The 23,608-nt window shown below is 36.5% G+C and overlaps 2 protein-coding genes, 1 long non-coding RNA gene and 1 other non-coding gene across 4 annotated transcripts; 3 read left to right on the top strand and 1 right to left on the bottom strand.

Moving 5' to 3' along the window:
* LOC109718782 (target of Myb protein 1-like) lies at nt 1,330-6,423 on the top strand. Its single transcript, XM_020245182.1, has 9 exons — nt 1,330-1,538; nt 2,265-2,343; nt 2,620-2,718; nt 3,200-3,310; nt 3,868-4,034; nt 4,142-4,223; nt 4,346-4,431; nt 4,839-5,054; nt 5,399-6,423. Exons 1-9 carry the CDS (start codon nt 1,429-1,431, stop codon nt 6,159-6,161), a joined length of 1,713 nt encoding a protein of 570 aa, XP_020100771.1. The 5' UTR covers nt 1,330-1,428; the 3' UTR covers nt 6,162-6,423.
* On the top strand, nt 6,561-9,999 carry LOC109718783. Its single transcript, XM_020245183.1, has 4 exons — nt 6,561-7,082; nt 7,775-7,916; nt 8,531-8,606; nt 9,639-9,999. Exons 1-4 carry the CDS (start codon nt 6,818-6,820, stop codon nt 9,777-9,779), a joined length of 624 nt encoding a protein of 207 aa, XP_020100772.1. The 5' UTR covers nt 6,561-6,817; the 3' UTR covers nt 9,780-9,999.
* LOC109718787 lies at nt 7,911-21,719 on the bottom strand. The gene is made up of 2 exons (XR_002218519.1): nt 17,727-21,719; nt 7,911-8,294 (listed from the first exon to the last, which is right to left on the bottom strand). It is a non-coding gene; the product is annotated as an uncharacterized LOC109718787 (long non-coding RNA).
* Nucleotides 10,087-10,167, top strand: TRNAL-AAG. Its single transcript has one exon. It is a non-coding gene; the product is annotated as a tRNA-Leu (tRNA).

Below are 23,608 nucleotides of genomic sequence, written 5' to 3'. Positions count from 1 at the left end.
AAACCCGCGAATCCATGCTCACAAACCGCCTTTTACTCTTATTCCATACATTTTATTCTATTCTATTCTTTCCAGCTTATTATTATCCTTTCATTATTCTTATCCTTATTCTCTGTCTCAGTTTTAAAGATAAAAAGTCGTATTAGTGGTACTTAAATTTATATTTATGATACCTTAATTTTGTATATATTTTTTTTATTTAAAAGTTATTCTGTTCTATTAAATTTGTAGAACTAGACTACTCTTATGCTTTCGAAAGTACGGAGGTATTCGTGTTTGTACGTTGTTTTCACTGATGAAACATTTGATTCGACAATCGGTTCGGTTAAATATAATATACACTATTAAAACTATCTAGAAATCAAACTTTATAATTCTTTTGACTTCATTTGCCTAATGAACGAGTAGCTTCAAAATGAACGACTGAAAATAAAAATCGCATAAAAAATAATGATAAAATATTCAAATTTTAAATCAAAAATATTAATCTTACTATTGATATTAAATAAAATTTTCTATTAAAGTTTTATATAATTTAGATTGTTTTATATCGTTGAATTTAAAAACATGTTATATCAATCGGTAAAATAATAATTCTTGACACATTTTGATCTGGTTTCTAAATAATTTCAATAACATAAATTATATTTAACAGAATTGATTGGTCAAATTAAATATGCTATTTTCGAAAATAATTTATAAGTACCGAGTTTTCTATATTTTTGAAAGTACAGAAAATGTACTCAAATTAATATCTATTTTACTTTGTATACTGAAAGTCATCGGGCTATACACGGAGAGAGAGAAGTTTGGGTCAAATTTTACTTTGCTTGTCAAACTTTCGAGCTCAATAGTACAATCATTATTATTATGTATTTATTATTGGCATAAATAGGTTGCTAAGAAGAGGGGTTGAACCGAGTCACAATTGAGACATATCGATGCTGTGTGTTTATGTTTAAAGTAAATTGATTGCTCTTTTTCAATAACTCAAATTCTTAAAACAATAAATGATCTTACGAATTTGATTCTTACGTACTGTAAATTTTAAATGAATGGTTGGTTGTCTTGTCTTAGACCTAAAGGTTAGCGCTAATGACAAAATAATTAAAATAAAATGCGATGAAGTAAAATTTTATTAAGAGTTTGTGATTTGGAACATCAAATTTCAAAGTTTTACAAATCAAAAAATAAGAGTTCGACTAACTGCCTAGCTGGTGGTGTAATAAAGTCCATACAAATATATGATTTTGTGAGGGTATGTACGTAAAATCGTCGATGCATTATTTCTCCTCCTCTTGTTATTTTCTCCCCCAATATATAAAAAAGCTTCTAAACCCCGTCTCCTTATTCTTCTTCTTCTTCCTCTTTCCCTCTCTCTCTCTCTCTCCTCTTCCGATTCTCGGGGGGTACGAAGGAGAAGCGGCGATGGCGGCGTCGGCGAGCGTTCTCGTGGACAAGGCGACGAGCAACCTCTTGCTTGGCCCCGATTGGGCTATGAACATGGAGATATGCGACTTGATCAATTCCAACCACTGGTATCGAACTCTCTCTCTCTCTCTCTCTCTCTCTCTCTCTCTCTCTCTCTCTCAAATCCTAGGAGGGTGCCCTAATCCTCGGTCAAAATCGGCTTTGGTTGTTTGTTTTTTCGTCCGTGCGGTTTGGCTTTCATTGATTGTGATGGGGTTTTGGTGATTGTGAGCATTATAGTCCGATGTAATTCGAAAAGGAAGGATTTTTACTTGGAAAAGATATGGTTTTGGGGGTTAATTGATTGGTTGTGGTAAGATGATTCTCGGTCAAAATCGTTGACCTTTTTTGATTAATTGTGATGGGGTTTTGGTTGTTGAGCTTGCTGTTGTCATATTCTGATAGAATTTGGCAAAAAAAAAAGGATTTTTATTTAGGGGGGAAAATTGTAATTTGTGCTAAGATGATAATGGTGTAGCCCGAGAATAAATCCTAATTCTTAGTCAAAATCGGCTCTCTCGTCGACCTTTTATTTTTCCTTTATTTTTCTGGGGTGGGGGTTGGTTTTCATTAATCATGTTTCTTTTCATTAATCAAATAATAAGTTTCATTACGAAAAACTTGTAATTTTGGGGCTAATTAATTTTTTATGCACTATTTGATATTTCTAGGTACATTTCGCATGCTATGTATTTTCCGAGTTGATTTTTATGCACTATTTGATGAAGTTAGATTCATAACTAGTTAGATTACGAGTGGAACACTCATGTTTTCTGTTGTTGTTCATGAATCAGGCAAACAAAAGACGTGGTGAAAGCTGTGAAGAAGCGGCTACAAAGTAAGAACCCTAGGGTTCAGTTTCTCGCTTTAACGGTATGGACCAAGCTATTTATCAAACTGTATGTTAATGTTTGCAAATGCTCGACGGTTCATTTACATATCTTGGGTGTGATTAAAATGCAAACTTCTAATTGAGGGTTTCACCGAGGAAAAAAAAAAAAAAAACTAATCTTGGCATTACTGGTAACTTATAGTATAATTATTGGATGAAGTGTAGCCGATCATGCAAATTTTCTTTATGACAATAGTTTGTGGTTTTTTGAATCAGACAGCTCAATTTTCTTCTAATAACTAAGGAAGTCATTGCAGCTTTTGGAGACAATGATGAAGAACTGTGGTGATTATGTTCATTCTGAAGTTGTCGGGCGCGATATTCTCCAAGAGATGATTAATATTGCCATGAAAACAGTAAGCCTTGTCATTTGCTTCTCCTTTTTCATTATCATATAGTCATCATTTGTTATGACTCAACTTTTCATTTACGTGATCAAAATTTTATAAACAATGTCTGAAATTCCTTTTGGGTCTTTCATTTCATACTTGGTTTTTAACCTTTCCTTGAGGTTTCACTTTCCCTTTCTGACTTCTATCTTAGTCCTTCGATACGAATACCCTTTGTTTAAAATAGCAGGCGTTATCTGACAAAATTGTGCTAAATAATCAAAAGTTAAACTACTTTTTACCCCTTCAAAATGGAAGGTCAATATTTCATTCGCAATGAATGTGCGTAAATCCTATTATTTTCTAGGATTTGAATGGACTATTTAGATGAATCGGTTCGAGTAAGTGGCTGTAAACACATAGTGGGACAAGTTTATCTGTTTCTCGTAATTTTGAATGTCCAGATATTACTGTTTCTTATCAATTAATTTCTGAATATCCTTCACAGTCTGATGGGCAAGTGAGGCATAAAATTCTATTGCTTTTGGATTCTTGGCAAGAAGCATTTGGACCTGGAGGGAGGCACCCCCAGTATTACTGGGCATACGTTGAATTGAAGGTCGGCAACTGTTATCTTGCTTTCCTGCCAACTCTTTAAAGTTTTAGTTTCTTAAATATGAATCCTTCAAATAGATGTCTATTCCTAATAATGAACCTTGGTAGAGACATTTAAATGGTAGAAATTAGGACTTATTTAATTGTCTTCTCAAGTAACTGTAATCATACCCTATATTTGTTATCATTCTTAATTAGCATCCATTAGTTACTATTTTAATATGACTGTTACCAAATTAATCCATGTGTTCATTAAAAATCTTGCAATACAAACTGTAGTATTTTATGGTTTTTAACCTTGGAAATTTCATTTTTGTTTACTCTAATCAGATGCTCTCTTCTTATCAAGAATACTAGGACTGACTTGAATGTTTAGTGATGTTTAAAGTTTCTAATCTGTTCTTGGCTGTGGCTTTGATCAGCTCCTTTTTTTTTTGTATTTTCTTAAATTCAATTTTCTCAAGTTAACATCTTTCATTGCTATTGCGAAGATCGTGCCAGCGTCAATCTCATCAAAATGAACCCAAAATGCAACTATTTTATTCATAAAATGTGATGCAGAGATACGGAGTAGCGTTCCCTGACCGTCCACCAAATTCCCCGCCAATACTTACTCCTAGTAGACTTTCAACAACTTCACCAAGATATTATCAGCCTCCCTATGGTTCATCGAGCAATTCTTCTAGAAGTCTTAATGAAGTAATGGCATCAGATGTGGCAAATCTGAGGTGGCTCCCTGTTCATATTAATGCATTATTTCTTATGCTATTCCCTACTGTGTCTAAAATCACATTCCTTTACGATATATTTGCTTGATTTATTCCTCTTATCTCAGTTTATCGCACTTGAAGAACATTAGAAATGTGTCGGAGCTCTTAAACGAAATGTTGCGAGAGGTGAACCCAAATAATCGGGAGGTAGGTATTCTATTATTCCTTTTCCATTAAAATTTTTTATACCAAGTATTGCAAGTAAGTCTTATCTCGCATATAACCCAGTTCTATTAGTTAACTTCCCCTTCTCCTGCCACACTTTTCAGTCTGTGAAAGATGAAGTAATAGTGGATCTTGTCAATCAGTGTCGTACCAACCAAAAGAAGATAATGGAGTTGGTTAGTTCAACAGGGTAAGACCTCTTTGGATGATTATCTTTTCTGTAAGACCTCTACGGGTGATCATCTTTTATATGTACTGGTAAAGTTTTATATTAAGTAGAACAAGCTCATTTCATGAAAATTCACCCTTTTTCAATTTTGGGAAGTTGATCTACAATTTTGTATTATTTTGTTCTGCTTTTTTTTTTTTTGTTTTGCAATTTTTGACTAGAAATCCTTTCATGAACTAGAATAACCCTGGCTGGAACTCTGGGATTTATCACAAGAAGGGCCAGGGTGTATCAGTGCATAAAAGAAGATTTTAGGCAACAGAATAACTCATCATGTATTATACAAATGTGATGTTTAATATATATATATACATATTTAGTACTTTCACTTTTATATTGCTTGCGTTCATATATTGCTTAATTGACAGTGATGAGGAGCTCCTGGGGGAAGGCCTTGCCTTAAATGATAGCCTACAAAGTCTACTTGCAAAGCATGATGCAATAGCCTCCGGCTCACCTTTACCAATCGAAGCACCTGTGCATCGGCCGATCCCAAAGGAACCTGTGAAGATTACCACTCCTGCAATCAAGAAGTTTGAAGATGAAGCGGATGACGATGATGGTTTCGCCCAGTTGGCTCAAAGGTCTACAAAGCTTATTTTGGAATACTTTTGGGCTTGTTTCGCCCACCTGAATATCCTGCAAAAGTGCAGTTTGAAGGATCTGTTGAAAGAAGAGCAATTAGCTTTTTTAATTTAAGTTTCTTCTGCGGCTTCTTGCTGCAGCAGAAGTAGAGGAACCAAATTGGAGCTTTTACTTTTGGGGTCCGGAAAGCTCGTTTTAGCTTTATGCCGCTGCAAAAGCTTCAAAGAATTTTCTGCATTATGGAGTAGAGAAGCGGTTCAAGGAGCTAAGCCGAGTTAGATGACCACTTGGTTAATTTCTGTCGTTGAATTCTTCTAAATCCGATGTTTGATTCTACATGCAGGAACTTGAGGGCAAACAAATCTGCACAAAATGATGATCATGAAGTCTCATCGAACAAGAGCGACCTTACCTCTTTAAGCACCAATGCAAGCACTTCGGACGAAGCCTCATCCTCTGTTGCGAGCAACGCGTTGGTCCCGCTCGACCCACCTATTTCTCCAGTTAAAACTATCGACAAAGAACAAGACATGATCGACTTCTTGGCCATCACTCTATCCGAAAACCCTAATCCTTCTCCAGCACCAATCCCAAATGAATCTCCAACTTCAGCTCCCCCGATCGGGGTAGGGCAACCTTCCGGCCCCCAGCCTTTCCCACAAAACGAAGCATACAATCCCTACAACAGTTATGTTGCACCTTGGGCTCAAAAAGCCCTTCCACCACCTCAGCCTCAACCTTATTATACATACAGCTATCCTCCCCCGCCATGGGCTTATCCCGGAAGCTCGAACCCTAGTGCTACTCCATCAACTTCTTCCTATCAAGTCCCAGCTTCTACTACAGTCCCCACACCTCAGCCTATGCAGCGATACAATTCATTTGGATCATCAGGCGCGGCATTTGGATCATCGGGCGTAAATAATGTACAGACTACAGCACCAGAACCTCAGGCGAGCGTCAACTCGAAACCCTATTATATGCCCGATAGGCTATTTGAGGATTTGATTGATTTAAAGAGCGTAAGAAGTGGGAATAAGATGAGCAACACGTCGACTGGCATGTCGGGCGCGTCTGGTCAACCGATGATTGGTGGACGGAAATGAAAATTCTCGTTCGCGTATGATACAATTGGATTGGCGAGTTTTCTTTTCATGGTTTCCCATGTATATTTGATTTTTATATGTATATTTATTACATTTTCTTAACATTTATCTGTATTTATAATACTTATCCTGTAGTTACAGTGAACATGTATGACGGTTTAGCTGGGATTATTTCCTGGAAACATTGTTTACTGATTAATGGGAGTTTCTTCGGATGGTGTATATACTGAAATGGTCTATTTTTTGGGTGTTTTTATTTTAATATGAAATGTGACGTGGTTTATGTAATTTTAAATCTTATGAAACTTAGAAATATATTTTTTTCAAAATAGTAGCGGTTATTTGAATAAGAGATGGATTGGAAGGTCAACCGCTCGAGGTGGTCCACAGATGACGTGGTGGACAGAGTTCACATAATAATTCCGTGCAACAGGGCGAAATCGGCCTAATTGGGCTGAGACTCGGCCCAGTTTATGGATATTACTGAGATTACTGGGCCCGTAATGGGCTAATAGAAATAAACGTCTTTTGCTAGCCCAACCCAAATCCTCTTCTTCTTCTTCCTTCTCCAACAATCCAGTCTCTTCCTCTCTCAAACCCCGGTTCCCGCCTCCTCTCTCTTTATTGAGCTCTCGAGCTCTCCCTGCACCCCATCAATGGCGAGCCGTGGGAGCGAGACAAGGTCGAGGACGAAGCGGAAACCCTTCTCCGACCTCACCAACGCCCCATCCTCCTCTACCTCTGCCTCTACCTCTGCCCTTAGCCGTTCTCTCCTCGAACCCAACCCCAAATCGAATCCCCAAGCCGAACCATCCGAACCAAACCCTAACCCATCCCCCAGGCCCAACGATAATCCGAGCGTTCCCACTTCTTCTTCGTGTTCTACGCCGAGAGCTAAAGGCCTCCTCTCCTCGGATTCTGGTGAGCTCCCCCTCTCTTTAGGGTTTTGTGGAGTTTTGGATTTGGATAATCGTTCCTGATATGTTGTGTTGTTAGCGGCATTTTTGGAATTAATTGGTAATGCTCGATTGAGTAAGTGTAAAAACCAGATTTTGGTGCCATTGGTGTTCTTCGGACTGCTGGGGGTGATGGTATAGTGATGTGATTCGTAGAAGATTCATGGATTAGGCATTCTATGAACTTTAATAGGTAGGCTTGATTTAGCTGAGAATAATTTGTACTCAATGTGACGAGAATTGGCTTTTTTTAGCTAATTTTTGAGGATTTGGTCTCTCTACTATCCTACTCTTGCATGATTTGGTCAGTTATATATGCGTATATTAGTGCATAGCATGTTTGCATTATAGTTATGCTTATGTCTATTTATATAAAGACACAATTTTTGTAAAATATGTGATTATCAGTTGAAATATCTACAACTTCCGACAATTTTAACTTACGATCCAAGGTCGACTTTCCATATAATTTTTCTAGTTCTGAATTGGTAGCTTATACTTTCTGACCACGTGCTTATAACATTTAATGAGGTTGATTCTTCTCTTTCTGCACCCAAAATTATAATCTTCCTGTCTATCGTGTTCTCACCAGCACTAGCGAGTAGCGAATGCGACAGTAGTTAAATTATTGTCAAAACCGTTCACTTTTATTTGCAGTTCGTGATGATTCAGATTTTGAGAAAGTAGTTATTTCTACAATTTACACACGGCGAAAGACAGTTAAAAGAAAGTCCACAAGCAAAGCAGTTCTCTCAGGGTCATCAAGTTGTCCTCCTATTGGAAGAGTCAAAAGTACCAAGTAAGTATTCTTGATTTGTACGAATCAAAGAACTACCTTTGCTTCCGGTTATGCTTTATTAAATTTGGACAAAAGAGGAAAGATGGTGAGAATTGTGTAAATGTAACTAGGGGTGGTTCTCGTAGGTATTGTCCTATCAGAGAACCTTGGAAATACATATCTCATGCTTTCCCCAATATGTTGGAGAATATTTGTTGTTCACCTTTTTTTTCTTCTGTTCTGTTAAATACTCTAGTTGTCAGGAAGCAGTCCATCAGGAATGATCTGGTGGAATCTATGAATGACACCAAATTTCCTCCTTGGACAGTTTGCAAAAATGCCTGTGGGAATTTGGCTGCCCAAAACCTCTTTCTATAACAAGCATTCTTGTCCAGCTACCTGTAACATCATATAAAAAGTTTAAAATATCACAAACACCCTCCAGCAAGGGTGTATATATATTAGAGTGTCTGTAAGTTACGGCAGCATTTGTGGTATTTTATACTTTAAAGGAGGCTATTTGATACTTAGGAGCTCTTGAGGAATAAAACCTGCGAGCATCATGATGTCTCTTAGTATTAGTAATGTTGCAACTGCATTAACAGAATTATGTACATTTTACGTCATTCAACTAGGGAAAACTCGATGGCTGGAGATGGCAACTCTATTCGACCTATGACATCCTCAGTTCCCTGTCGAAAAGCCAAAAAGGTTTGCCCTTGCTTTTTTCCCTCCATCTTAATTTAAATTTTTGTATATACATGCGTTGCCCTAGTGATATTCTCTGTTGGCGATGAATTCGTCAAATTAGCAAATTTATGCTTTTGGATTCTTAATGAATGAAGCAGGTAGCTTGCTACCTTTCTCTCAAAAAGAAAAAAGCAAATTTATGCTTTAGGTTGCTTTCTTGAATTGAAAATATCTATCAGATAAAAGCTTGTGTGTAAGAATGCTTTGTGAGTGATAAACAGTCAAAAACATTGTTATCTTTCTAGAAACTATAGCGATAGTGTAGGCCTTTTTTGGGTTATGATTACTATGGCTTATATGAAGGCTTCATTAAATATCTGCAACATTAAGATATTTCTGATTTAAAACCTCCGTTAGTCTTTTTTTAGAAATTTTTTTTTATTTTGCAATAGATAGGGAGCATAAAAATGTTGTATCAGTGATTTGTAGAAGGTAAATGTCAGCTTAGTTGATATAGGTCCAGTTGTCCAGATGAATCTCATATGGCTTTGTAAGCAGCAAATGTTAATATTCCTATGTAGTTGCACCATACAAATATCTTAGATTTCTACTTGCTAACTGTAAGAAAAGAAATTTCATATCAAACGCATCACTACTTGGTCATCGCTATTGCTATGATTATTTCATGTCGGTTCTCATATTGAGTTTAGAATTCTTGTTTCCATAGTTGCGAGCAGTTTTGATCTTTGAAGCCTACGAGGGATGTAGGCTATTAACAGTGGGGAGCCGCTCACTTATTTCCTCCTCTTCTTTTATGCGTGACAAACCAAGATTAATAAATCAAGCATTTCACAAGAGTAGACCATTTAATTACATTAGGCTCTTCAGTATGGTGAGAAGGAAATTGAGGCACCTTAGTATCCAAAAGAGATGATTTAGTATTACATTTGTTTCTTCTGATATGTTACTATGAATTTTTAATGTCACACATTTTGTAATGTACTATGTTTTTAATGCATTGCAATTCTTATTTTGTCCTTGATATTTATGCAGAAGCAGCGTGAGAATACATACGAAGCTTCGAGGAAGCAGATTTTACCACCAGATTTTGTGGAGAAGCAGAGAGCGTATTTCGCAGAGATCGATTCATTCGAGCTGCCGGAGGAGGAGGTCTCGGAGAGTGAGCTGGATTAGCCGCGTGAAATGACGACTGTGCACTTCTATAACATGCTAGTGCGGTAGGAACTAATCTTTGTACAGCACATGTATCAAAGGTAACTGGGGATTTTGGCCATGAAGGCTGTTGTATGCGTACCCCATTGTAAAATTGCCATGTAACCCTCAACATTTTTGGATGTATCCTCCATCAATTTCATTCTAATCCGTGGGGAATTTCTATTGATTTACTTTCCGTTCAGAGGAATTTCACTGTGTGATGCTTAGCTATTAAGCGTATGATAAATAGATTATTATAAATGTAGGTCGAAATCACATCCGACAAGTTGAGATGGCCGAGTTGGTCTAAGGCGCCAGATTAAGGTTCTGGTCCGAAAGGGCGTGGGTTCAAATCCCACTCTCAACACAAATTGTTTTTTTTTTAATTTTTTGGTCATTATAGAATATATATTATCCTATTTAATTATAGATGCTAAGTTTTTGCCCTTTGAACCCACTTTCAAACGACACAAATTGTTTTTTTTTTAGTGTTTAAAATAAAAGGAGAGGTATTAAGGGAGAGTGTGGTTCTGGGATTGTAACCATAGGAAAATACGAGGAAGAGAACAACGAGAAGCAGGTGGAGACAAATTAAGGAATGGTGGGTTTTTGTTCGGTTGCTGCTCCTTCTCGTGTTTATGCCGAGGTTTGAGAACTGGATGCATCTTAATTTGGAGTCACATTAATTAAGAAGCTAATTTCAGAGTCGGGGAAAAGATTACCATACAAAGTTTTGAGGCAACAGTACATGAGCGAGAGAGAGAGAGAGAGAGAGAGAGAGATCGATCGAGATCTTAGAGAGTAAGGCGTTGAGATCGATGTTTGATGAAATTTGTAGTATCTAATGGCGATCACCTGGACATAAAAAGCAAAAATCCGGAGATTCAGTTGGAGGTACTTTTCCACGAATAGCACACCAGAAGATGCTAAACGCGTCGAGGACGTTAATAGGTTACTGGAGTATATGTTGGCCAAGGTACGTCGTACAGCTCATTTATTTCGGTAGGGTTATAATCTACAACTCTATCATCAAAGGACTGACTTTTCTCGACTCGTCTTATTACTTTCTCTTTATTTTTTAACTAAAATCCAAAAAGGATTTGAGTAAGATTTTAGTCAGCCCTTGGATGAGAGGTTTGACGATTCTCTCACCCTTTTTTGATTGTAAACTTAGCATTTTTATTCTCAGATGCTAAACATTTTGCATATATGGATCCAATCATCTTTCTCCTCCTCTTTTCTAAGTCCCCTCAAACAGCAGAGAAAAATTACAAAAAAAAAAGAAGAAAAAAATAAAAGAGCTCTGCATTTCTTAAGATCTCAATAACATTAATGCCAAGATCCAACACTTCTTGTGACTACTTTCTTTCTATTATTGTTTGCTGTAATTTGTGCAAGAAAATTTGTACTTTTGTTTTCTGGATTTGCAGTCTATTTTGAGTTAATTGAAAGTTAATGTTGTCTATTTCAAAAATCTATTTGGCAAAGTAATTGGTGTTTTTATTTTTATTTATTGTTCTGTTTTCTTTCTCTATCTATCTTTATGCTAAAATAAATAGATATTTTGAAGATCATTAAAAAATGCTTTGATTATTCTATAGGTTGTGTTCTGCTATGAAGATATTTCTTTTTTGAGAGGAATTGGGGGAAGCGTCAATCTTGATGGTTGGCTCCTGGAATATTCTTCCAGATTATTATTTTTTCTTGATGGTCTACTTCTCATGTTATTGTCCTATTCTTTTTGTAGCATCAAAATATTTGCTTCGTTTTATTTTGTAAATTGTAGAAAATCTAAGCTTATGCAGTTGGAAATAGTGTTGGAATGTGATTGATCGTGAGATGTACGCGCGCTTAAATTGGATGGTTTTTATGCATGGATGGGAATTCAGCACGTTGTTCGTGAGTTTATGAGTCAAAAATTGGTAGCTATATATTCAAAGTTGTGAAGCAGTTGCCGGGATTGAATCAAATTTGAATTTTATTTCAAGCTAGGCCATGGCACCCATCAGAGTGAACTGATTTCGCATTTCTTGACCCCACAAGAGTAATTAGATTTTCTTTTTCGGCGATTCTCTTTGTTCTTAATAGCTTTTTTGTCATGATTCTGAGCCCAACCATTGCAAAAAGACCAGAAGTTGGTTTTGTATTTTCAGTTCATCACAAAAGAAAGGACTCACAGAGCCAGGATCGCTAACGGGATCACTAACTAATACTATCTTCTTTTTTTTTCTTTTTTTTTTTTTAATGTTTGATTTGAGAGATTGACGATATGAAACGTTCCATGGACAATCCGAGTCGATCCGGTAAACTGCTAGGAAGGTTCTTATTGTCTTTGTTTTTCTTGCCTGTCACTCAAGTTTTGGTGTTGGCTATAGCTCACTGCATATAACTATTACTTTTGTTGATATTTTACTCTTTCTAAAATTTTACTATAATGCTCTCCATTGTGAACTAATATTTTAATACTGGCATACTATAATTTTATTTACTTATGTTCATATTTTATTATTTATAAATTTTTTACTTTAGCAGTAACTATCCGCCGCATCACGCAGGTACCTACACTAGTTTAATTATTAAACTAACAACTTCATTCGCTTGACTGTTAAAATAGTAAAAATATTTATTTAATTAATATGACTTGATAAATAAATAAATAAGAATAAGAATAAAGCTCTATCTCTGTAGACGCGTGACGGGGCACGTGGGCTCCTTTGTCTTCATGCATGGCTCCGCTCTCCGCGTAGAATTAGTAAACTATTATTATTATTCTATTAACAGGTAACCAAAAATTTGGTCAATTGACATCTCATTGGGTCCGTAAATTCTAACCGGAATCTGATTCATACATGTTCTAACCGGAGTCTGATTCAATTTTTTTAAGAGAATGAGAACATGCTACTGATTTGTTCATTTTTTTAAAAAAAATTAACTAAAATATGAAGCATTTGAAACCCTGAATACCAACCATTTAGTATTTTGAAACTCGGCTTAGTATCAACCTTTGTCTTATGCTGACCGCAAATTAGTGGTTTGATTAAAGCCCTGTTCAGATATATGAATATCTTATTCTGAATATAATTTTGATTTATTTAAAAAATTATAGTATTTGGTAGATAAGAAGTGTGATTAAACGTATAAAATGGAATAACATATTTACTTTTTAGTTAATTTTTTGAAATAAAATAAATTATCTTGTCGGTGAAATATATTATGATCTCAAATTATGGATGGAAAAACCTATGGAGGACCAAAAATTATTATTTTTTTTTTATATCTTACCGTAGATAAAAAATTTTATACCAAATTAGTTTTTAATGTAACGCTGGTTAAATATCTTATTTGGTATATTCTTTTGAATTACTCAACAAATTTGTACATTTCAACATTTGATTGATAAGGATCATATATAAAAAAAAAAAAAAAAAATTAGACTTCAGGTCATTTTTTATAATAAGATAAATCGATCACCTCAATGGTGAAATATGCTATCCTAATAAATCATAAATAGTTGAAATGTACAAATTTGTAAAATTTCAACTTTTGCTGATAAGGATCATTAATAAAAAAAAAAAAAAAAAAATTAGACTTCAGGTCATTTTTTATAATAAGATAAATCGATCACCTCAATGGTGAAATATGCTATCCTAATAAATCATAAATAGTTGAATTTCTGAAGAAGCAAAAAATTAAACTAGAACAGTGATTGGATTAGAATTTGTGAAATATGCTATCCTCAATCAGATTTTGAAGGAAAATGTGNAAAAAAAATTAGACTTCAGGTCATTTTTTATAATAAGATAAATCGATCACCTCAATGGTGAAATATGCTATCCTAATAAATCATAAATAGTTGAATTTCTGAAGAAGCAAAAAATTAAACTAGAACAGTGATTGGATTAGAATTTGTGAAATATGCTATCCTCAATCAGATTTTGAAGGAAAATGTGATTGAATTGGAATTTGTGAAATCTACAAAAAATTTGGCTGATCAGCTTACGAAGGGATTATCTAGAACAGTGATCCTAGAATCGTCGAGGGGGATGGGGCTTAGCCCACAATAGAAGTTACCGGCAACGGCAACCTAATCTGTTGCAGATTCAATGGATAGAAACAAGTCGAACAGGTAGCTGTGAGGAGTACTGTTTTTATATCCTCATCCCTATGGCGACAGTGCTCATATCTGCAAGTGGATAGGAAGGGCATTGGCCCTGAATGGCTCCGAGACCTATAAGGCAGGGTATGACCTTACAGATACCTTTTGAGGACTTACTATATGTGTGGAGTCGTGAGGCTACGACTATGGGAAGAGGGCGATTCCCTAAAACACACACGAAGTCATACTAACGCATGGCGGTAAAGCGCTCACCCGTTTAGAACCTAAACAGCTGTACCATGTGTGCTGTTTATGGAAATCCGATTCACCAGCCTTGGTTCAAGGCGAAGTCCACCATTGTGCCCTCGGATGTACATAGACAAGCACTAAGTGAAGGTTCAAACCCAAAAGGTACCTTTACCTAATACATGGTATAAAAGATTCAGCATTCTTTTGAATTGTTTTGAATTTCAGTTTATTTGCTTTCTTTATTTCAAGTTTTAAATCATGTGGGGGATTGTTGGATTTTATTGGATTTATTTATGATTTAAAACTTGTTAAGATTTTATTTTTCGATTTTATCTTATTTTAATCCTTATCTTTATCTTTATTCTAATCCTAATCTTTTTCATATAATCTAAGGCTTATCTTGTCCTACTCGGATTTGACGCGATGAACAAGATTCTCGCCTTGATTATAAATATGGGGTGAGGTTGCACGAGTTTATGGATAATAATAATCCAAGCATACCTAAACCCTCTCGTCTTTTTCTACTTTCTCGCTATTAATTTTTACCTAGTTTTTGTTGCTGGATCTAAAGCTGGTTAGGTTCGTCTTGCGCCGCCTTGGAAGCGTGCCGACGGTGTGGAACGTGGTCGTTGTATCGTTAGGAGTAATTGCCGGGAAGCCTCGCACGTGGAGGGGGCAATTTCGCTTCTAGGACAGTGCTCTGCACGTCTCGATCCACAGGCTTTATCTAAACCTTATCTTTCAATATTTTTGTTTAATTTTGTTTTAGAAGTTTTCTATATCTGAAATTGAATTTTCAAATTGTTTTAAAAAGAATATTATAATAAAAGATCAGAAAGATTTTTCCAACATATGTATTTTAATTGACTTTTCAACAACGCTTAATTAGAATTACACTCAGACGGATGATGCATGCATATAAGCGTCACGCCCGTGAATTGAGCTAGAATACTTTTAGAAGCACCAACCCTTTGGTGCTTCTAAATTTCTAGCTTTTGGATCTATTCTTAAATTACTAATAGCCCTTGGATTAAACACTATTCTACCCACCACCATCTATCACTATCTACCATCATCATTCCAAATTTGCATCTTTTCATCCAATAGCTAAAAACTCAAAAGCACCACCCTCTTGGTACTTTTGAGAGTATTCTAGCTCAACTCCACGCCCGTGAACTCATTCAAAATTATGCGCTTTGGCTTTTGAACTTGGCGATCTAGTAATGGACCTGTGCTAGAAGCTTAAAGCTATAACTTTTTTGGTTTTTCAAAACAATGAAGGAGATCTTCTCAAAGAAAAAAAAAAAAAAAAAAGAGGAGGTGCAGATTAATTGACGGTGAATTAAGTTCCATATATTCTTGTTATTTTTAAGCAGAAGAAAAATAGAGATAACAAATCAGAGACATGTGTATACCCACAGTCAAATTAAGTGTCTCACCTCATCCGATTAGCACAATTCTTTTGTATACATTAGTCAAAAAAGGGGTTTTCCCTAGGGCTGGCAAATGAGCGAGCCGGCTCGTGTTCGACTCGCGTTCGACTCGATATTTGGTTCGCTCGAGCTCGACTCGAAATTAAATGAGCCGAGCTTGAGCAAAAAAAAAGGCTCGAAATTCATTTCAAGCCGAGCTTGAGTATTACTCGACTCGTTCGAATTAGGCTCGAAAAGCTCGAAAAGCTCTAATATATATATATATATATATATATATATATATATCACTACAACAGAATTAGGTTATAGGGACACATGTTTGGGACACTTTTGAGTAAGTGTCCCATTTACGCTAAAACTTAAAAAAATATCTACTTATGCCAAAATATAAAGCCCAATCCAACCAAAAATAAAAGATTGCTCTAGTCAACCCACCACACCCATTCCATTTGACCCGATTACAAACAGAAAAGAAAAAAAAAAGAAAAATTAATTACCATCTTTCCATCTCTCTTTACTCAATCCACTGAAATTCTAGACGAAGTAGCCTTTCCTGTTGTCCCCTCCCCACCGCAGCCAACGAGATAGATTTCGGCGGTTGCTAAATGCTTAAATAAGTTTTTGGTAAATTAGCAGCACTCTTTTAGGTTATAGCGACACTCTTTAACTGTCACTATATACCTAGCGACCCCACATATAGCCACACTTTTTAAAAGTGTCGCTAATTTTAGCTAGCAGCACTTTTTTGACACATACCTACATTTAAAGTGTCGCTATAGAACGTTTTTGTTGTAGTGTGTTATATATATATATATATATATATATATATATATATATATATATATATATATATATATAGCTACTATGCTATCGAAGTATTAGAAATCTGGTGCTTTCGATTTTTTGATTCTTAGATCAATCCCTTATATCGTTTCTTATCTTTGGATTAATATTATTATTACCTTGTAGGGACCACTCAATTCTAATAGTATTATTTAATTCTAGGGAGACCGCAATCATCTCAACCATACAATTTTTACTCAAAGGGTCAAAATTCAAAAACATCAAATCCTCTATATTTTCGATAGCATAATAGTTCTACACTATATATATATATATATATTATATATATATATATATATATATATATATATATATATATATATAATTAAAAAATATATAAATATAATATATTTTAATTATATATATGCTGAGTGAATAATCTGAGTTAGTTAAAATTGGGCCAATATTGGCCATAAAAACAAACCTAATAGACAAATAAAAGAGCAAAATTTTACTAAATTATATATTTTTTCCTTTCTTTACTCTTCTTTCACAGAGCTCTAAATTTTCAATATGTTTCTCTCTTTCTCTTTTCTGTCTCTCACCCTAAGTAGCAAGTCGGAAGCCCTCTAAGTTACCACGTAACATCATATGCCCGCCGTTGCCTACCTGCTATAATTGTATGCTTGAGAAAATATACAAGAATATTTTTAAAGTAAAAAATTATTATTCATATAAAATTTTAATTTTAGTTATATATGATTGGATAATTTAATTCAATATTCATCTATATAATTTTTTTTATTTTTGACTGCATAAATGAAAATGAATAATATAGAGATTGAAGGCGGAAGAAAAAATATGTGAATCTGAAAAAATTAGATATTCAACTCATAAATTATTTTTTTTCATATTATAATACTATATTTCATATAATTATTTTGTACTTTGAACTATTAGACATATTTTTGTATCAAATTATAGATAATGTTCTATACAAATTAAACTATTGATCGTATAATGTTGAGAATTTCAAGCGGCTCGTTTAGGGCTCGAGCTCGCTCGACTTGAAATTAGGCTCGCTTGAGCTCGGCTCGAATTAATTCAATCCAAGCTTGAGCTTAAATTTAGGCTCAAAATTAATTTCAAGTCGAATTTGAGCTGAGATAAGCTCGCTCGAGCTCGGCTCGTTTCCACCCGTAGTTTTCCCCACCAACCAGTGGCCCACGGACGTACGCTATACGAAAATGCTCACTCGTACACTCAGACTTTGCTTCTGTTATAAGCCACCCCCCACAAATCGGGAAGAAGAAGGAGGGAGGAAGAAGAAAAAGAGGAGGAGGAGGAGGGGGAGGAGGTTTTTACCTTTAGTTTGCGTATTCACAGATAATCAGAAGGCCTCCCTTCATTTCACCAAATGCCGGACGAATTTCATTCAATTACTACTCAGGTCTTGTTCTTCGCTTTTTTTTGAGAGAGAGCTAGATGGTCTTGTTCTTCTGCTGCTGCACCTGCAGTTTCATTTCATCATAGGGTTTTTTTTTTTTTGGGTTGGGTGGTGGTGGCCGGTGCTGAACTTTTGGGTGGGTTGGGGGGCGGGGGTTGTGGTGGTGCTGAACTTTTGTTGGGGGGGTGGGGGATGTGTGGATGGTGCTGAACGTTTGGGGGGGTGCGGGTGGTGCTGAACTTTTGCGTCTTATAGTCAAAATTATAAGCCTGTGATGCATCTATAAGTTTTATATCTCTCGAATTGTGCTCTTCATTTCGTGATAAACCTTTTGAGCTTGCCAAAAGTGAAAGTTTTGGTTAATGAATTATCTCATGATGCCTAATCTATATATAATGAAGCTCTCTTTCTTCTCTATCTTCTAAATATGTTTGCTAATTTCCTGTGGCCCATAATTTGCATACCAATTCATGCATATATATATATATATATATATATATATATATATATGTAACACTTACTTGTTTAATCTAGCTGCAGATAAACCAACAGGGAGGAAGAAATGGTGGAGAAAATGAACAGCAAACTGAAGTGGTTAGGGACCAGTTGAAGCAAATCATATTGTTCTTGCTTGCGATAATATATATATATATATATATATATATATATATGTAACACTTACTTGTTTAATCTAGCTGCAGATAAACCAACAGGGAGGAAGAAATGGTGGAGAAAATGAACAGCAAACCGAAGTGGTTAGGGACCAGTTGAAGCAAATCATATTGTTCTTGCTTGCGATAATAGTCATGGCTTCTGCGATACCCTTCACATTTTCAAAGGGAGACAAAGATATAAGAGCCATGCATTCCTCCACAGTTATCAAAGCCTACAATTTCCTCATCTGGCTTACTATTCAATCCCCCATCTTGTTGTTGTTCTACACAATGCGTTATAATCCAATCGACCGAAACCGGAAGATATACCTGATAAGCGCCATGACCATATCTTGTGTACTTTTAATTGTGACAAGCTTTTTCTCCTTAGTACTCCAGAACAAAGACTGTGCAGGGATGAGTCTTATTGTAATTCCTGTGATCTCTATCATCGGCTTCCTTGGATATACGGCTACACAAAATGTTAACGACCACGACAGTGCCGACCATGAAAGGTATATCCTATGTTTTAATTTATAAGTTTCCATAGTATTGTTAGCCGAGAAAAGATAGTATATATATCTTATATTTTTTTCCTCCAAAAAAAGATAGTATTGCTAGCCTAGAACTTTTTTTTCGGATAAAAGTTTTACTTCTACTCTTATTCTTATAAGGTGAACTCAATTAGTATCTCACGTACTTCTCGTAAATGTACCAAATTTGCTCACACTGTTATTGGATGTTAGGTTTATTGAGAGAAAGAAGACTTGGGTACTAAATTTAATGATTTTTGACAAAAAAAAACTTGGCGCTAAAATGTTCCTTTAATTCTATTTGTCAAAAAAGTATCAATACTGCAAATAAGTTGTGCTTCGAAAAGTTGAAGCTAAGCTGTAATTTGCTCTTTAATTTGAATTACATACGTGAGTTTAAAGAATACTCGATCTAACATTTATGTCATTTTTTCATCGGTAACCTTACTAAATAAATAACGGAATCGGCTAATTAAACTTATATTTAGGTCATTTTTGAGGGGTGATGCATGGCAGCCTCTAGCTAAGTTATAGTTAATGGTGGGGTTTTCAATTAACATGCATATATGTTGCACATCTTCAACAGCTACAAACCGGAGCGAGAGAAGGCCTTCAAGTTCGCTACTACTATTGCAACTATGGCCATCACCGTACAAACGGGTATGATTTATGCTTCCTTCAACAGCCCTCCGCTCCGAGCATTGCAAAGTTTCCAATCGGCGCTAAGTCTCTTCTTCCTGATCTCCATGGTTGGCATCTTCACTATGCTGGCCACCTCCATCCCCTTAACTGTTCATTACTCCTTTTGGAGAGGGATCATTTTAAGCTTTGTGAGATACAGCAGCGCTGCTATTTTGGTTCTCCTCGGGCTATCAGCCGCTGCGCTGGCCATGCAGTTCTTGGGAATTTTGGTCGCGGGCGTGTTCTTGCTGGTGCTCGCCCCTATCTGCGTATACTTCACCCAGGACCGTATCGGTATCGGCCTGATAGATCCAACTAGCCCTCGACCCTTATACCATGACCCACGCTCTGCGGGTGTGATAAGGGACGGCTTTGCAATTCTCATCTCAATCAATGTTGCCCTACTCGCAACCATATGCGTGGCGAGTGTGGGGGACGTACCAGAGCATTATTACATGAGTACAGGGATAAGAGTCTGGGCATTCTTCCAGCTCTTGGCCATCGTATCCGGCCTGATCTGGATAGGCCTCATGTTTGAACCGCAGGATGGCGAACAGCAGCACGACGAAGCATGGCTTTCGATCCTTGAAGTTTTTTACTATGTTAGTTTGCTGCTGCAAATATTTATGATCATGGCGGGGACGGGGATGCTCTTCCTTGTGCCATCTTAGGCCAAGGGCACGTTTAGTTAGTGTCTTGTAATCCGGTTTGTGGTGAAAAAGTATATATACATGGTGATTTCTAAGTCGTTTGCATAATTTTGTAACTTGACTTTGCTGTCTTTTACGTACAGCAGTATTGCGGACGTGTTTTTTCTTTTTTTGAGAGAGATAGGTAGCACGCTAACTGCTTCGTTTATTTTATTTAGAAATAAATTTAGTTAGAAATGTGAATCAACTAGGATTCGAACTTAGGTCTCGGATACCAACCACCAAACTCTTTGCCACTTGCTCTAGGGACAATCGGTACTATTGCAGAAGTGTTGATTAGAGTATTTATCCTTTGCTTTCTTACTATTTGTGTTCGATGACAATGCATTTGTATCGACCAAGTAGCGTCTAATATATGATTAGTTGAGAATAAGTAACATTTTAAAGCTTGCATTGTTGGTATTAAAAGTGATTTAAAACTTCTAATTTGCCCATGGGGTTCCTGGCAGCCCAACTCTCTATAAGCCTTGCTTGGGAGTCCGTGCTTGGGTTTCCACATGAGAAGTTTAATACTACATTGAAAACCAAAGGCATGGTGTGGCTCTTTATATACTCCCTTATTCTCAAGCTAGTTGTTTGAGAGAACATCAGAGTAGAGCTCTCGGCTAAACACATGCGAGCACGAGCCGGGGCGGGCGGGCGACGCGTGCGGTCCAGGCACCGAGTTTATTTATTTTTTGTAAGCTCTAATCCTAATCCGTATTCGTATCCGTATCTCGTAGGCTTATCTTATGCTACACGGAATTAATGAGTAGGAGTAAGATTTTGCCTTGTATATATTTATTGGAGGAGGGTGGATGAGTTGAATAGAGAATGAGAGCTTACCCTAATCACTACTTATGCTTCTTCCCGCTATTAATATTTTACACTGGTTTTCGTCGAGTTTTCTACTATTTTCACTGGTTCTCCCAAAGCTTGTTGGGTTCATCTTGTGTCACCTTGGAAGCGTGCCGACGAGGTGGAACGTGGACGTTGTATCACTATAAGTAATTGTCGAAAAGTCTTGCACGTAGAGGGCCAATTTCGCTTTTACAACAGTGGTCTGCACGCCTCGATCCAAATGCCTTTTATAATCTTTTTCTTTACGGTATTTATTCTTTAATTATTATTAAAGAATATTAAATAAGAGATCAGAAAGATTTTCCAACATGCATGCCCTGGTAGGTTTCCCTCAATTATATGGATAAGGTAAGCGACCGCCGTGGTTGAATAAAACTTAGATTTAAAAAGTTAAGACAAAAGTCACTAGCGAATTAACTGATTATGTCATCCATATCTAAAGATACTTCTTGAGATAAGCTTAGCAATATTCATTTATCGTTTGAACAAAAAGAAAGTGTATAACTCCTTCGAGGAGATAGAGAGAAAGAGAGAGAGAGAGAGAGAGTGAGTGTGTGTGTGAAGAGATATATATTGTGGACGAAGAGAGAGAGAGAGAGCTAGAGAGCTCTGTGTATGAGTGTGCGTGCGTGTGAAGAGATCTCTCTCTCTCTCTCTCTCTCTCTCTCTCTAGTGTGTACTGTGTGAATCGGGGCGGAGAAAGAGAGAGAGGACGCGTGTNCCCCCCCCCCCCCCCCCCCCCCCCACAATTAACCAAACACCTTTCATGCACGTAGGTTGATCAACTCAACTCAACTCCTTGCACGTATGTGTGGGCTTCTGTGTATCCTCTGGTGGATGTTGGGCCCATTAGTTTGGGTTTTAGTGGAGCACTTTGGCCCCCAGAATCCCAGCCTAATCTTCTATCAATGAGCCATCCGGTTTTCTTACTGGGCCGTGGATCCGTGGACATCGAAACTGCACTTAACATGTTTTTTAAACTCTGCATTTGGTCCACATCGCAACACTCTTCGCCCCTCATTAGGGCTGGCAAACGAGCGAGCCGGCTCGCGTTCGACTCGTGTTCGGCTCGATATTCGGCTCGCTCGAGCTCGACTCGAAATTAAATAAGCCGAGCTTGAACAAAATAAAAGGCTCGAAATTCATTTCAAGCCGAGCTTGAGTATTACTCGGCTCGTTCGAATTAGGCTCGAAAAGCTCGAAAAGCTCGAATATATATATATATATAGGCCGGGGCTACTATACTCTTATGAGTATAGACCCCCTTGTACTCATAAATTTTTAACCGTTGATTGATGGGATGTGTGGTTAGGATGATGGTGGTCCCCACTTAGAATGATAGTGGTCCCCTAGTACTCATAAAAGTATAGTAGCCAATACTCATAAAAGTATAGTAGCCGGACTCTATATATATATATAATATTTATACATATAATGTATTTTAATTATATATAGGCTTTAATTTAATTTGGGCCATTATTGTTGGCCCATAAAATAAACCTAACAAGTACAAACGTGCAATTGAGCCCAACTCTAAATTTACATAACACACTCTCTCTTTCAGACTTTCACTGTTGCACATAACCCTAAAACATGATAACATTCAAATTTTCAAATCCCTACTTTTTTTCCTCTCTCTCTCTCTCTCTCTCTCTCTCTCTCTCTCAGACCCTCATCGAGTCAAGAAGTCACCCTAGCTCACATTTCTTATAATTATTTTGTATTTTGAACTATTGGACATGTTGCATCAAATTGTAGGTAATGTTCTATAAAAATTAAACTATTGATTATATAATGTCGAGAATTTCAATCGGCTCGTTTAGAGCTCGAGCTCAGTTCGACTCGAAATTAGGCTCGCTCGAGCTCGGCTCGAATTAATTTCAAGCCGAGCTTGAGTCTAAATTTAGGCTCGAAATTAATTTCAAGCCGAATTTGAGCTGACATAAGCTCGCTCGAGTTCGGCTCGTTTCCACCCCTACCCCTCATATGCACCTCTCAAGAATTTGGATAATTTTATATTTACAAATAAATTTTACAACGTTTTACACATTTGGTTACGTAGCAATATTTAATTGGCAAAAAGGTACCATTTATGAGGTCATTGTTGTAATTTACAAGGCAAAGAATGAAGTCTAACAACTAAATTTAAATTTTATAAATTATTGTACAAGTTGTTTGTAAGAATTAATAACATTTTTCTGACAAAGTAATCTCACCGTCCATGATTTGCCTTGTGTAGAGATTTTCTTTTGCGACTGCAACAATTTGATTTTAGTTTTAGTGGCAGGTCAATATGATGATAAATTTTTATGATAATGCACTAATTTCACTAGATCTGTAAATTGATAATTGACCAGCGTGGCCACCATCCAACTGCTATTTG

The sequence above is a fragment of the Ananas comosus genome, linkage group 12 (genome assembly GCF_001540865.1).
Source record: "Ananas comosus cultivar F153 linkage group 12, ASM154086v1, whole genome shotgun sequence".
In the NCBI taxonomy this organism is placed as follows: Eukaryota; Viridiplantae; Streptophyta; class Magnoliopsida; order Poales; family Bromeliaceae; genus Ananas; species Ananas comosus.
The sequence above is the reverse complement of the archived record's forward strand: the minus strand, read 5'-3'. Positions and strand labels throughout refer to the sequence as shown.